The sequence below is a fragment of the Schistocerca piceifrons genome, chromosome 1 (assembly GCF_021461385.2).
Source record: "Schistocerca piceifrons isolate TAMUIC-IGC-003096 chromosome 1, iqSchPice1.1, whole genome shotgun sequence".
In the NCBI taxonomy this organism is placed as follows: Eukaryota; Metazoa; Arthropoda; class Insecta; order Orthoptera; family Acrididae; genus Schistocerca; species Schistocerca piceifrons.
In genome coordinates, this window is record NC_060138.1 from 278,991,728 (window position 1) to 279,005,957 (window position 14,230).

Genomic DNA, 14,230 nt, shown 5'->3' on the forward strand with positions numbered 1-14,230 from the left:
AGCAAATGCAGATGATATAGCGCTCATTAGAAAAAGTGAAACGGAAGTTCGACTGATATATGTGGAGCTTTTAGAAGAAATGTCCTGTGGTATTGTCCACAGATCATGGTGCCATATCAAAGTCGGCAATGCGAATCGATACCAGAGACATTAGCGAGGGCTCGCTGCAACTCTAGAAAACATACCCCCCTTCAGCATAGCAGTGCCCTTACGCTGAGGTCAATATAGTGCCACGCATCCAAGAGATCATCTGAGTTTGAGACCTCAGCTACAGCAGTCAACATCATCATGTAGCACAGTGATCGTTAAAGTTTCAGATGAACTTGTACTGTTGTAAATTTCAAACATTGTATCTCAACAAAACAGTTTGTTACTTAGTGCATCAAGTGATGCTTTCGTAGTCAATGGCAGTGGTAAATTGTCAACACTGGGACAAAGAACTGTGTCAAAGTTAAGTAAATCTTTTATTCGTTTATATAATAAAATAAACTAATATTTCATGTGTTCCAGTCTGATGATACTTCTCCCAGAGCAATCAAAGAACCCACAGTTATGGCCAGATAAAAGTAGTTTAGTCTGGTCACAGCTCATCCAACCATGCCCTAACCAACTTAATGATCAGAAAAGAAATACATGTTATTTCAGAAATGTAGAGATGAACAAGCAACCAATTTTGTATCTAATAATAGGCAAACGTAAATCTGAATTCAGTGAACAGTTCAAAGATAAAGAATTACAATCAGAGACAACTATTAAGTGAAAATTTGACTGCAAATTGCTAGTGAAACTACTGCTCCATACAAAAACTTCTAAGCTACTGACAAGGAAAACTAAAATTAGTCTACCTAACAAAATCATCAGATCAGTCCTAAACTATGGAGCAGAAACATGTAGTTTAACTAGAATGGAAGAACACCGATTATAAGTATTTGAAAACAAGTTTATTGGAAAAATCTTTAGTCCATCCTATGATGAAGAATCACAAAGCTGAAAGAGAAGACACAACACACAAATCCAAGCAAGAAGCAACAAAAATGAGCATAATAAATTCCAGAAAACTTAATGTGCATTTCACCTCATAAGAATGAAAGAGGATCAAGTGATGTGAAGAATATTCACGGAGAAGTCATTTGGTAAGACACCCAGGGTACATGGGCAAATGAAATTAAAACAATATGCAATAGAATGGGTGTAAATAATTGATACGAAGGTAGAAGCATTTGGAGGCAACATGTGAGATCAGCACAGGAGCTTCTAGACCTTTAGAAGCCAAGAAGAAAAAGAAGAAGAATGTCTACTTCATTGCCACATACAATGGACATTAAAACATGTGGTTGCAGGAATACAGTGCAACATTTATCAGGGCACCACTTCAAATGGGTATGGGGGATTACTTTCTTTCCTGTTTTGCCATGAGAGGAGACTCTACCCTCAGAACGTTTTCTTCCCCCCCCCCTCTTGTAGTGTGTTGTATATCCTCGATTTGCTTGATGGCATGTGGCTCATGTAAATTTTGTGAGTTCTGCATCCATCAGCATGTACAGCTCACCAAATGTGACTGTGACACTAACATCAGATTAAAAATTGTACCAGTGGTGGCTTGTGCAAAATTTTATCAATGTGCTACATGTGGCCATAACTAAATTGAAAATATTAACTTTATGTATATAAACTGAACTCTTTAAATTATATAATCAATCATTTAATATTGTGAGGCATAAAATAAAATTTAAAAAAAAAGAGGGCCTCGTTGGAATCAAACCGAGCCAGCAAATTGCCAGTCAATGCACATGACCACTCAGCCATGCCACAATTATGTCGGGTGCTCCTACAGAATGTCTCATACTCTACATATGCGCAACACATTACACACCCTTTCAAAGAAATACTGACTTGGCGCTGTGGTTAACATAGCATTCATAGTGCCGGAAGTGATGACATCACGTCATAGCATGCACAGTCGAAAACAGACAGCTGTGTCCCTTCTGAGTTGTCAGTAGCACAGCTGACAACAATTCAGCACTCGACACTGATTTCTAGTTATTATGGGGAGAGCAATAAAAAAACAAGCTGTCATCCATTTTATGTGCATACCAGCCCGCATTTGAAGAGAGATAACATAATTTTAGTGCAATTTCCAGCTCGCATCCAAAGAGAAATGGCATAATTTTAGTGCAATATTTACAGTATGGTGTAGCACATTAGCACATGATAACTGGCTACCAATGAATTTTTGTCAAGAATCTATCACAATCAAGTGACAACAGTTTTACTTTTTATTGATTATTTCTTGAGGAATTCATATAATATTGAAAGACAAGTGATTGATTAGTTCACCTCATGCTTGCATCCTGCATATTATCTCATTGGGGGACTAGAGCACAGTCTGTGTGTTTATTTTCCAGTACTTTCTTCATATCGTGCTTAGTTATTTATCATTTTCTCACTCTGTCAATATAGTTACTTAATTTTAGAGGTTAACAAAACAAAAAAACTCAGTATTGATTTAATTTTTCAGGATTGGTGTGAACTGAGCACAAAAAATCTTTGTAAGGGCCATATTTTGGAAGAATACCTGAAGGAAAGAGAAAAATCAGGGGTTAAATTTCATCGAGTAGTTTATGTTGGTGATGGTAAGAATGATTTGTGTCCATGTCTCAGACTTGGTCACTCGGACATCGCTTTCCCTCGATGTGGGTATGCTCTTGCAGAAGTCTTGTGTGGTGGTGGCCAAGAAATAAATGCATCAGTCCATACCTGGAAAAATGGAGAAGAAATTATGAAGCACTTGTCAAATTATCTCAATTCTGATTATAGTAGTTGAGACAGGTATTATGTCACTTCTATTTGGATAATTTATTTCCTGTGAAAACAAAAGTATGCCATAGCTTTGTTTTAAAGGTGTATGCCTCTGAATGCAGTTTGCACTGTTTAAAACTTAATTTTAAATGCTGCTTCATGTGAGATATTGTAAACAATGTCATATTATGTTTGAACATGTAAATGTATTCAGTATTCTGATACCCTTGTTATCAATTAAAACTTTGAAAGCTGTACAATAAAAATATAACAGACTGCATTTTATTGATAATATGGAACTATATGACTTACACATATACTTTGTCCAAATTGGTATGTAATCAATGTGCAATAAGACTGAACAGAACTTATAGTGAAAAACATTTAGGAGGCTATGTGAAACAACCCTACCTTGGACATTTGGTGCAATCTAGCAGATAACTGGCACTGACAACAATGCAGAAGTTTTACAATCTGATATTCCAAGAGAATTAGGATACACAGTTCTGATAGAGACCTCTTGTAGAAGAAATATTTTATTGTCAGAAGATGATCAAATAAATACTGAAGTCAAACATTTTAAATTCTTAAGAATGAAGATAGATGGTAACCTCTTTTTGGAAGTACCACATTCGGTATCTTGTTCAGAAACTAAATGTTGCCATATTTATTGTAAGAACACTTTAAACTGTATCTGTCAATGGAACTCAAAATCTTGTTTAATTGGATAGATAAAAAAAATCTACTCACCAAGCAGCGGCAGAACACACACATAAAAGACTGTTGTGATCGGCAAGCTTTTGGAGCCAGTGTCTCCTCCTTCAGGCAGAAGGGTTGAAGGGTGAAGGAAAAGGACTTGGATAGGGCTAGGAAAAGGGGTAGATTTTGGGTAAGTTACCCAGAACTCACCATATGGGATTAGAAGGAAAGTATTCCAGACAAACCGCTGATGGAATGGGAACTGATAACTGTCTGGAAAATAGAAACATTTGACTCACTTTCATATGTCATAATTGATGTTTTTGGCAAGCCTGCAGCTGTCATTTATTATTTAAATAATGAAACACTGCACAAATTATATATTTTTTCATGCTTAGCTCGACGCGTTTCGAGATTTTTTTTTCTCGTTGTCAAGTACAAATATTTACGTAAGTATTTTGTGTGGCATCTGCATCTGTGTTGTTCTGTGTCTCTTGCACTGTCAACTTTTATAGGTTATCAGGTAGTGTGCCTCCTCAGTTATGTAGATAAATCTCCCATACACAAGCAAATTATCACTTACATTGTTTGTTTGTGTAACATCACAAAAAATACAAACGTAAATACAGCACCTGACTGAGAATAAATTCTCAAAACACGTTTTGCCCTGCATCAAAAAATACATATTTGGCATTGTGTTTAAAGCAAAAACATTTGAGCAACACAGAGTGAGTGAAGGTTTGAACTAGCGCTACAAGTGGCCAAACAACGAAACACGCTAAATATGAATCGATAAAGCTGTGATGGTGGTCACAACAATCACGAAATTGCACAAGTGCAGTAGAGACAAAGCAGAATACTATGTGAGATCTTTTTAAAGTGTTGTCATAACACTGATAAAGCAATTCCAGAACATCATTTTCTTCATTATTCACTTAAAGGCTTTCATAATAATAATTAACAGAAGTATTCAGCAATGATATAAATATGGCTTTTGGAACAAACAAATGTAAGAAAAATAGCATAGTCAAGGGAAAACACACTAAACAAGAATATTACATATTGGATAACCACAGCAACTGCATAGAAGCGATGGAAAAAACAGATTCCTATAAATATCTAGGATATAGACAAAAAATAGGAATAGATAATACTAATATTAAAGAAGAACTAAAAGAAAAATATAGACAAAGACTAACAAAAATACTGAAAACAGAATTGACAGCAAGAAACAAGACAAAAGCTATAAATACTTATGCTATACCAATATTGACCTACTCATTTGGAGTAGTGAAATGGAGTAACACAGACCTAGAAGCACTCAATACACTTACACGATCACAATACCACAAATATAGAATACATCACATACATTCAACAACAGAAAGATTCACATTAAGCAGAAAGGAAGGAGGAAGGGGATTTATGGACATAAAAAACCTACATTATGGACATAATAGAGGGAAACATTCCACGTGGGAAAAATATATCTAAAAACAAAGATGATGTGACTTACCAAACGAAAGCACTGGCAGGTCGATAGACACACAAACACACACACAAAATTCAAGTTTTCGCAACCAATGGTTGCTTCATCAGGAAAGAGGGAAGGAGAGGGAAAGACGAAAGGATGTGGGTTTTAAGGGAGAGGGTAAGGAGTCATTCCAATCCTGGGAGCAGAAAGACTTACCTTAGGGGGAAAAAAGGACAGGTATACACTCGCACACACACCCATATCCAACCGCACATACACAGACACAAGCAGACATTTGTCTGCTTGTCTGCTTGTGTCTGTGTATGTGCGGTTGGATATGGATGACCTCAGAAGTTAAGTCCCATTGTGCTCAGAGCCATTTGAACTGTGAAAAAGGGCATGAACCGGTTAATCTACTAAAACATACACATGGACATGTGTGTAGAAGATAACACCAGATACGGCAGCAAAAGTGAAAGTACTATTGACCAAATATTCATTGACAAATAAAAATATGGCTTTAACTCTGAGGTATTGGCTACAGGTTTCTCTGATTATCAAGCAATTAAATTGACTTTAGAGAAATCTCATAAGAAAAGTGACAACAGGGGATATATTGAGAGAAGATTAATTAATGATGACAGCATAAGGGTCTTTACTCTCATGTTAAAAAATGTAAACTGGGACATGGAAAGCAATAGTTCTGTAGATATAAAATTCAACAAGTTCTTGTCAAATTATAAATACTGCTGTGATATTTCATTCCCTCTGAAGAGAATGATAATAAACAAAAAATGAAATTCATGGATAACAAGTGAAATCGAAGAGTCATCAGAAAGTCTTAGAACGCTGTATAAGTGTGCAAAGCAAAATACTACCTTGAAACCATAGCTATAGTTGCTGCAAAGAAGCAGCACAATGATTCATATATCAGAAAGGGTAGCAACAATCTATGAATTCTATGTGGAAAGTTATTAATATCACACAGTCAAACATGAAAATGCAAGTAATAAAATCACCATAAAACACATAAATGAAACTGTTGATGATCCACTCCTAATAGCTAATATATTTAATGATCATTATATTAATGTAGCCCAAAACCTAATCACAACTAAATATAACCCAATGACAAAGGTAATAACTCCAATAACTGAAAGGACAAAGTACCTATATCCCATAACACCCAAAGAAGTACAGTACAAAGAGCTATCAACAAACTAAAGAGTAAAGTGACCTGTAGATTTGATGGTGTCCCTGACAAAAAGTCTGGTCCCTTCAATCCCACAAACCAACCTGACAAAATTATTAAATATATTACCGACAATGTTGTCTCTCAACTTGTGGACATAATCAATGTTTTTCCAAGTAAACTTAAGCAGTCAACAGTTTTATAAAAGTGGTGACAAGTTTAACATTAAAAATTTCAGACCACTATCATTATTATTTATATTTTCGAAAATAACTGAAAGAATAATGTGTGACAGATTGCTAGACTTCCTAAACAAAAATAAAATTCTTGTGAATGCACAGAATGGTTTCAGAAAAGGCAAACCTACACAAACACTCTCTTCAATTTCCTAAACGTTTTTACAAAGCTATTGAGGAAAACAAACTGATCCCTGGGTTGTTTCTGGACCTTTCAAAGCATTTGATATTTTAAATCATAATCTGCTACTGTTAAAACCATATAATTATGGTGTCCGTGGTGTTTCCTATGAGTGGTTCAAATCATATTTAACTGATAGGAAACAAAGAGTGCAAATTTCTCAGGATGGAAATGTGTACCATTCTGAATATAAAAGAGTTAATTATGTGGTTCCCCAGAGCTCGGTATTGGGACCGTCGTTATACTTGATTTTTATTAATGACCTACCACAACAGGTTTCAACAGCTAATACTATATTATTTACTGACAATACCAGCTTCATTATAAAAGGAAAGAATGATTATGAGATGCAGCAAAAAGTCAACAAAACAGCAGAAATGGCAGAAAAATGGTTTAAAAATAACTGTCTAGCTCACAATGACAAGAAAACTGTATGGATGAACTTCAACAAGGAACAAAAATAGGACCAATGTAAAATTTACATTATCGAATAGCCAAATTCAGCAAAAGGATTACATAAAATTTTTAGGATTATGGGTGGATGAGCATCTAAGATGGGAAATCATGTATAAATGCTTAACAAAAAATTAAGCAAGTACTGTTACATATTAAGAATGCTTAAAGATTGGTGCAATATCGAAATAGTGTTGAGTGCTTATTACACATACATTCATAGTCTGCTGAAGTATGGTATAGTATTCTGGGTAAATACCTCTTTCGCAAAGCAGTCTTTTAAGCTTCAAAAGAAAGCTGTAAGATTAATAAGTGATGTTGCTTACAGAGCATCATGTAGAACTATCTTTAAGGAATTAAAAATCATGACCTTACCATTTATATTTGAAAGTGTTTGCTTCATTAAGAACCATCAAGTTTCAGCTTTGAATAGTGAGACCCATGATTATCAAACAAGGAACAGGGATGACTATTATAGGGATGTGCACAAAAAGTCAACATATCAGGACAATGCTGTTTACAAACCAAAAATTCTTTACAGTGCATTGCCAGATAGCATAAAAAAATAACCAAACATCAATACATTAAAACATTAAAAAACTAAAAAAATCTACTAGTAAACAACAGCTTCTACTGCATTAATGAATACCTGGAATTTTGCTCAAATCTATAGGTCTGCTTCATAACAAAAACTTGTCAAACTATTCCCAGATATAACTAAACTTCTTTTATCCATGTATTTATCTAATTATGCACCTAACTTTTGTGCCGTTTGTTGCTATGACTATTTAACTAAAGTACTGGCATTTAATAGTTTGAGCAAAAACCAACCAAGGTGTTTTGCTAGCTTTTATTTTATCTGTATGTACATATATTATTTTATAATCTAATTAAGCAGAATAATGTTTTTTGTTATCAAGATGTGTTGATATGAATGATAAGATTTTGTACGTGATGTAAATATGTAATATTTTATATTGCTTTGTACGTTGACTAGCCCAATATCTTGAATGTGACAATAGGGGCACTAAATAAATAAATAAATGGTATGTTTGCAGATACCATAAACAAAGTTCAGTCTTCAAAGATACATGTAGAGATAAGGTATTTGTTCAGAGTAACCACATTATCTGTATTGCAGCTATTATGTTTTCTCAATATGTAATCGATTTCTTACATGCTGTCATCATACTGTGGACAAATGTCAGTACACAGCTACCTATCTTTTTATGGATAAAACTGTTTATGCCACTAAATAGAATATGTTTAGTTATTACAACATTTTGTCCTCTACCATCATCAGATACCTGCAGTTAAGATGACAGAAACAGAAAAGACTGATGCATTTGTTGTTGTAATATCAGACTCAAAAAATTTCACAAAGCTATAAAATATTTTAAAAGGTTCACTTGCCAAACACATTGAACTTTCGAAACAAGGTTTAGTGTGTATTAAAATCTGTACCTAATCAGGGAGTCAACTAGCAACTTGTTTAAAAGTTATACAAAGATATAAATTCTAGCCAACAAGTGATGCCAGTGTGGGTGATGTTGCCTTTGAATTTTACTTTAATAATATTAGTATCCTATTTTCCACCTTCCACAGATAATTACAATAAGACATACATAATTTAAATTAATAATATACACAGTAAAATTATAAAACACTATTAAGATGATTATAACTGCATACTAATGGGATTAACTTTTCAGATATGGAGTTTAGATAAACTTGACAACGAATATTCATTGAATCTGTTAATAATGTCTATACAAGAGCCACATGAAATTTCAGTCTTAAATACCTTTCACATCAATAGAAAGTGTATAAAGATAGCCTTTGCTGTTGTAATTGCACTTGTATAATATGAAAAAAGCTGTGCATTATGTACTTCACCAAAGACTACACTAAAATGTGTAGACTTGTAAAATATATTATAAAAAGTAAAACAATTTTATCATTACATTCAAATATTTTGGAAGGCTGCTCCACCTTGTGGAAGAAACAGCAACTTGCTTCCCAAGGCAGGCTGTTTGCTGCGCAACTGTTGGCAGTTCTTCCGGACCAACAGACGTGAGGTGTGGGCCGATCAACAGTGGTAGAGCATGCCACAGTCAGTTTACATCACAGTAGCAGTTCTTTAAAAATGCCAAATACCCAGTGATGGCTAAGTACATACTGATCATTTAAGATTGTTTGTGGAGCTCTGTTTTATGCATAAAAATTTGTAGGTCCTCCAGTATGTTTAAGGAATGTCCCTTCTGACTCCTATGCAACACTGCCATGCTTTCACATACATGACCTAACTTATGCTTCTCTATTTTAAGTGTGTCATGAATGCACTACCACTCATATCATAGCAGTGCTTCTTAAACCTTGTCATAACTTTCCTTTTTGTTTGTCCTACACAGGCGGACCCAGGAGGAATGATCAATTTTCATGGATATGACAGGAATGATCAATTGAAGCAAAAAAGTTTAGTAAACATGGGCTCTAAAATGTATACCTTAAGAGCTATGAACACTTCTTCAAATTTGATACTGTGAAACAAATCTCTTCCACTGCATGCTCTTTGCTTTGCATATTTCGTAAAGATGTAGTATGGACTAAAACAACAAAACTTTTTACAGTAAACATTGATCCAAAAATGCATACTTTAAAAGCTATGGGAACTTGTTCAGTAGAAGAAATGTGTTTATCAGTAGCAAAGATGAACAGGAGCTCATAGCCCTTAAGTTAAGGCATACACTTTAGAGACCATGTTTACTGAAGATTTTTTGTTATTTTGGTCTGTACTACCACCTCTCAAAATATGGAAAGCGAAGAACTTGCAGAGAAGAGATTTGTTCCACAATATTGAAGGAGGAGAAGAAGAAGAAGAAGAAGAAGAAGAAGTAGTAGTGCACATAGATACCTCTGAGGCATGCATTTTAGAGCTGATGTTTACCATATTTTTTCGCTCCAAATGAGCATTCCACTCATACCACTGAATATTGACCATTCCTCTGGGGACACCCTGTATAAAACTTGCCACAACGACAGCAGTTTATTTTGCACCCTCTGGGGTCACAGTATTCATCAGATTTATTCCCGTTTCTGTGGTGTAACCTGTTTCCTAGGCTACCTGTAGTTTGAAAGCCTATGGTGACATTAGTTTTCTTGTTGCTCTTAGTATTTCTTTCAGAATGCAAGCCAATAAATGTTAACATTGCATATCTTTTGTTATTCTGGTGCATCGTTGCTCAAGTACTTTTGCTATGCTTAATTTTCTTGTACATCTGATGACATCACCATTTCTGTATCTATTTGCATGATGCAGTTGCACCACTGCTTGAAGCTCTTTCTCAATTTTGTCATAATCCAAAGGTTTCAAGATTCTGTGTATCACAGCCCTGAAGAAGGTATACTTATGCCCTCAGAGATCACATGATAGCCGGCCGGGGTGGCCGAGCGGTTCTAGGCGCTACAGTCTGGAACCGCGCGATCGCTACGGTCGCAGGTTCAAATCCTGCCTCAGGCATGGATGTGTGTGATGTCCTTAGATTAGTTAGGCTTAAGTAGTTCTAAGTTCTAGGGGACTGATGACCTCAGCAGTTAAGTCCCATAGTGCTCAGAGCCATTTGAACCATTTGATGACATGATTTTTGCATTTGTGATTAGATCCATATTTGTTTGTTTCCTACGTATACCTGTTTTATGCTTTCCACGATTGTTAGTAATTTGAAGGTCCAGAAAAGTGTTACTTTTCTTTTTTTCTAGCTCAACTGTGAAGTTAATTTTAGAGTGCTTGGTGCTCATCTTCTTAGCAGCTTCTTGTATTTCATCAGCACATTACCTCTGTACATAAAAATAATGTCATTGACATATCTCCTATAATATATGATCTTCTTGTCTTTGTCCTCATTCACTTGAAAGAATCTGTTCTCTACATCATTTACAAAAATCTCTGTTACTGTCCCAGGTAAACTGTTGCCCATTACTAACCTGTCTGTATGCTGATACATATGGCCATTAAACTTAAAACAATTAAAAGAAAACATTGATTCCAGAAGTTCTATTAGTTCCACAAGTTACACTCTGCAACTCATCTGATACTTCAATAAATTTTCTCTAGAATCATTATCAGGTATATTTGTATAAAGGTTTATGATATGAAACAATGCTAGCATTGCTCCGTCTGGGATTTCAGTTTAGTTTACAAATGCCACAAAGTCATAGCTGTTTGTGAGGAAAGCTGTGATTCAGGAGTGTACAAAATAAACCACAATGCTTGTGACAAGTTTTATATAGGACAAACAGGAAGGAAATTTGTGGCAACATTTAGGGAGCACTCCTATGATGGGAGTGGTAGTGCAGTGACAATGCACATAAAAACAGAGAGGCATAAATTAGGTCCGATAAGTGAAAGCATGGAAGTGTTGCATAGGGGCACAAGGGAATGCTCCTTAAATATACTGGAAGACCCCAAAATGTTTACAATCTCAGATGAACAGAGTGAATGTAGCCATCACTGGTTTTTTGACATTTTTTGAGAATTGCTAGTGTGACATATGCTGACTGTGGTGTGCTCTCTCAGTGTTGAGTTGGCCACACTTTACCTCCTGTCTGTTGGGCTGATGAAGCTGCCTCTGTTTTCTTGGTAAACGGCCTGTCTTGGGAAGCAAGTTGCTGGTTCTTCTGCAAAATGAAGGAGCCTTCCAAGATATTTGAATTTAATAATCAAATTGTTTTATTTTGTGCAATAAATGGCATTTAACACTAAAATTTCATGTGGCTCTTGGATAGATATTATTAACATATTCCATGAATACTTGTTGTCAAGTTTAAGTAAACACCACATGGACTAAATGTCCCCATTTGAAAAGTTAATGCCATTAGTATGCCATTACACTCATTTTAATTGTGTTTTATAATATGTCTGTGTATATTAGTAATTTAACATATGCCTGTCTTTTTAGAATTATAAATGAAAGGGGAGGAATGGAATAATAATAATAAAAATAATAATAAAGGTAAAATTCACAGGCAGCTTCCCCCAAACTAGTACCACCTGATGACTAGGATTTATATCTTCGTACAACTTTAAACATTTTATTAGTTGACACCTCAATTAAGTATAGATAAAAACTGACACTGAATCTAGCTTTAAAAGTTCAAAGCATTTGGTAAGTGAATCTTTTTAAATATTTTATACTTTTTAAAATTTTTAGAGCTCGAAATTGTGTAATAAATGTGCCACTCTTTTCAGTTCCTTTCATCTAAATTGCAGGGTACCTGACGATAGCAGATTCTGAAATTTTGTACTAAATAAATACATTTTATTTAGCAATGTTGACAGTTTTATTCGCAAAATATTCTTGATGATCATGGACTCATACTGTAAATTAATTTCCTTTATTAACATGCACCCTACTTTGTTGCTGCCCATAACCCTCTTGTCTCTCATGAACACTGGCCCATCATTTGTAGTGTAGTCATGAGTGCTCACTTTACACATCTTGTGCAAATAAAAAGCAGGTCTACAAGGAAGTTCCAATCTGGGGCTTGCTGAAGGCCGATAGAAAGTTTTTGCATGTTTTTGTTAGCTTCCACACTCAGTCCTTAAAGTATTGCCCTCAAGACTACAGAGCTTTTGAAGTGCAGTTTTTCATCTGGAAGGCCCTCTATCTTTCATCATCAGTACTCATTAGATTAAAAGAATGAAACACAGCCTGTCATAAGTCCTGCAAGCATCTGACTCTGGTAATTGAAATCCGTTATTATACAACTGACAAAACATCCCATGTTTGTCTTCACTGGCAGACTGAATGTTTCCTTTCATGCAGTACTTTCAAAGTAATCATGATATGAAGCAGTTATATTGAAATCATTATTAAAATATACTTTACATGCATTTTGCCTTTAGATATAATGTCTCTGGTATGTCAGTATGCTTCCAATATGTTAATGGAAAGCCAGGACTCTTTCTTTAGGAATATGATTCTGACAATTTTCATACTTCTAATTTGATTACTTTTGGGTGCACATTGTGACTTGACTTGTTTTTATGTGTTGTTTAAATGCCATCTGTTATGGTGAAGATAAGTCACCAGAAAAGATGTTCTTCTCACACACATACTGCCCGTCTATTTTTATTTTATTTTTCAGTCATTAGTTTTCTCACTAGTTTATGCCATGCCCAAATTCCCCTCCTGTGCTAACCTCTCCATCTCAGAGTAGCACTTGCAACATATACTCTCAATTATTGGTTGGATCTATTCCATTATCTGTCCGCCCCTACAGTTTTTATTATCTCTGCTACTACAAAAGCTATTCCCTGATGTATTAACCCAAGGCCTATCCTTCTATCCCTTCTTCTTGTCCGTGTTTTCCATATGTTCCTCTCTCTTCACCAGTTCTGTGGAGATACTCCTCACTCCTTACCTTTGCTGACTCATATCTTTGGATGTTCTGTTTGGAATGTTTCTCCAGTCAGTTGGTGGTTGATGGTTAGAGACAAAATATCCATGTTACAGATAGTCTGCGAAAACCATTTAGTAGATGTTGGCCACTGATGTATCATGTATACAATTAGAGTTAACTCCCTCAATGTCAGTTAAGGCCTGGAGATAGTGTACTGAGGCACCAAAACTGGTAGCCATGTAGTAAATTAACATCATCAGGACGGCTGTTGGTGTTCCATTTTATTACATAAGTGAACGACCAAATTTCTACCAATTTCTGATCAGAAGGCTTGGAAAACCAAAAACCTTATCTTATCAGTTCACCTAATTTTAACCTCCTCCTGTAGCACTATATCCCAAACACTCTGATTCTCTTCTTTTCTAATTTTCCCCATAGTGCACGATTAACTATCATACAGTGCTGTGCTCCAAGTGCCCATTCACAAAAATTTCTTCCTCAAATTGAAGTTTGATCTAAGTAGATTTTGTTTGGCTAGATATGCCCTGTTTATCTATCCTAGTCTGTTTTTTATGCTCTTTTTTGCTTCCAGTGTTGCAGTATTTATCAACTTCGTCTACTTCCTGGGCCCTAATTTTACATCTGTCACTATTCTCATTTCTGCTGCTCCTCATTACTTAAGTCTTTCTTTCAAAATGTAAAAACAGTTTCAGAAACAAGGCTAAGGGAATGTGGAATGACTAGGCAAGATTCAGGGAAAAAAACATCTTACACCCTTTAGTTTACACACTTTA

General features: G+C 35.3%; 1 protein-coding gene across 1 annotated transcript in view; it reads left to right on the plus strand.

Moving 5' to 3' along the window:
- The window catches only part of LOC124788018 (pyridoxal phosphate phosphatase PHOSPHO2-like), a 40,235-nt gene extending 37,156 nt beyond the window's left edge, over positions 1 to 3,079 (plus strand). Inside the window, exon 2 of the mRNA XM_047255076.1 lies at positions 2,519 to 3,079. Within this exon, the coding sequence (XP_047111032.1) occupies positions 2,519 to 2,824 (306 nt within the window). The 3' untranslated portion in view covers positions 2,825 to 3,079. The remainder of the gene's footprint in view (positions 1 to 2,518) is intronic.
- Positions 3,080 to 14,230: the final 11,151 nt, after the last annotated feature.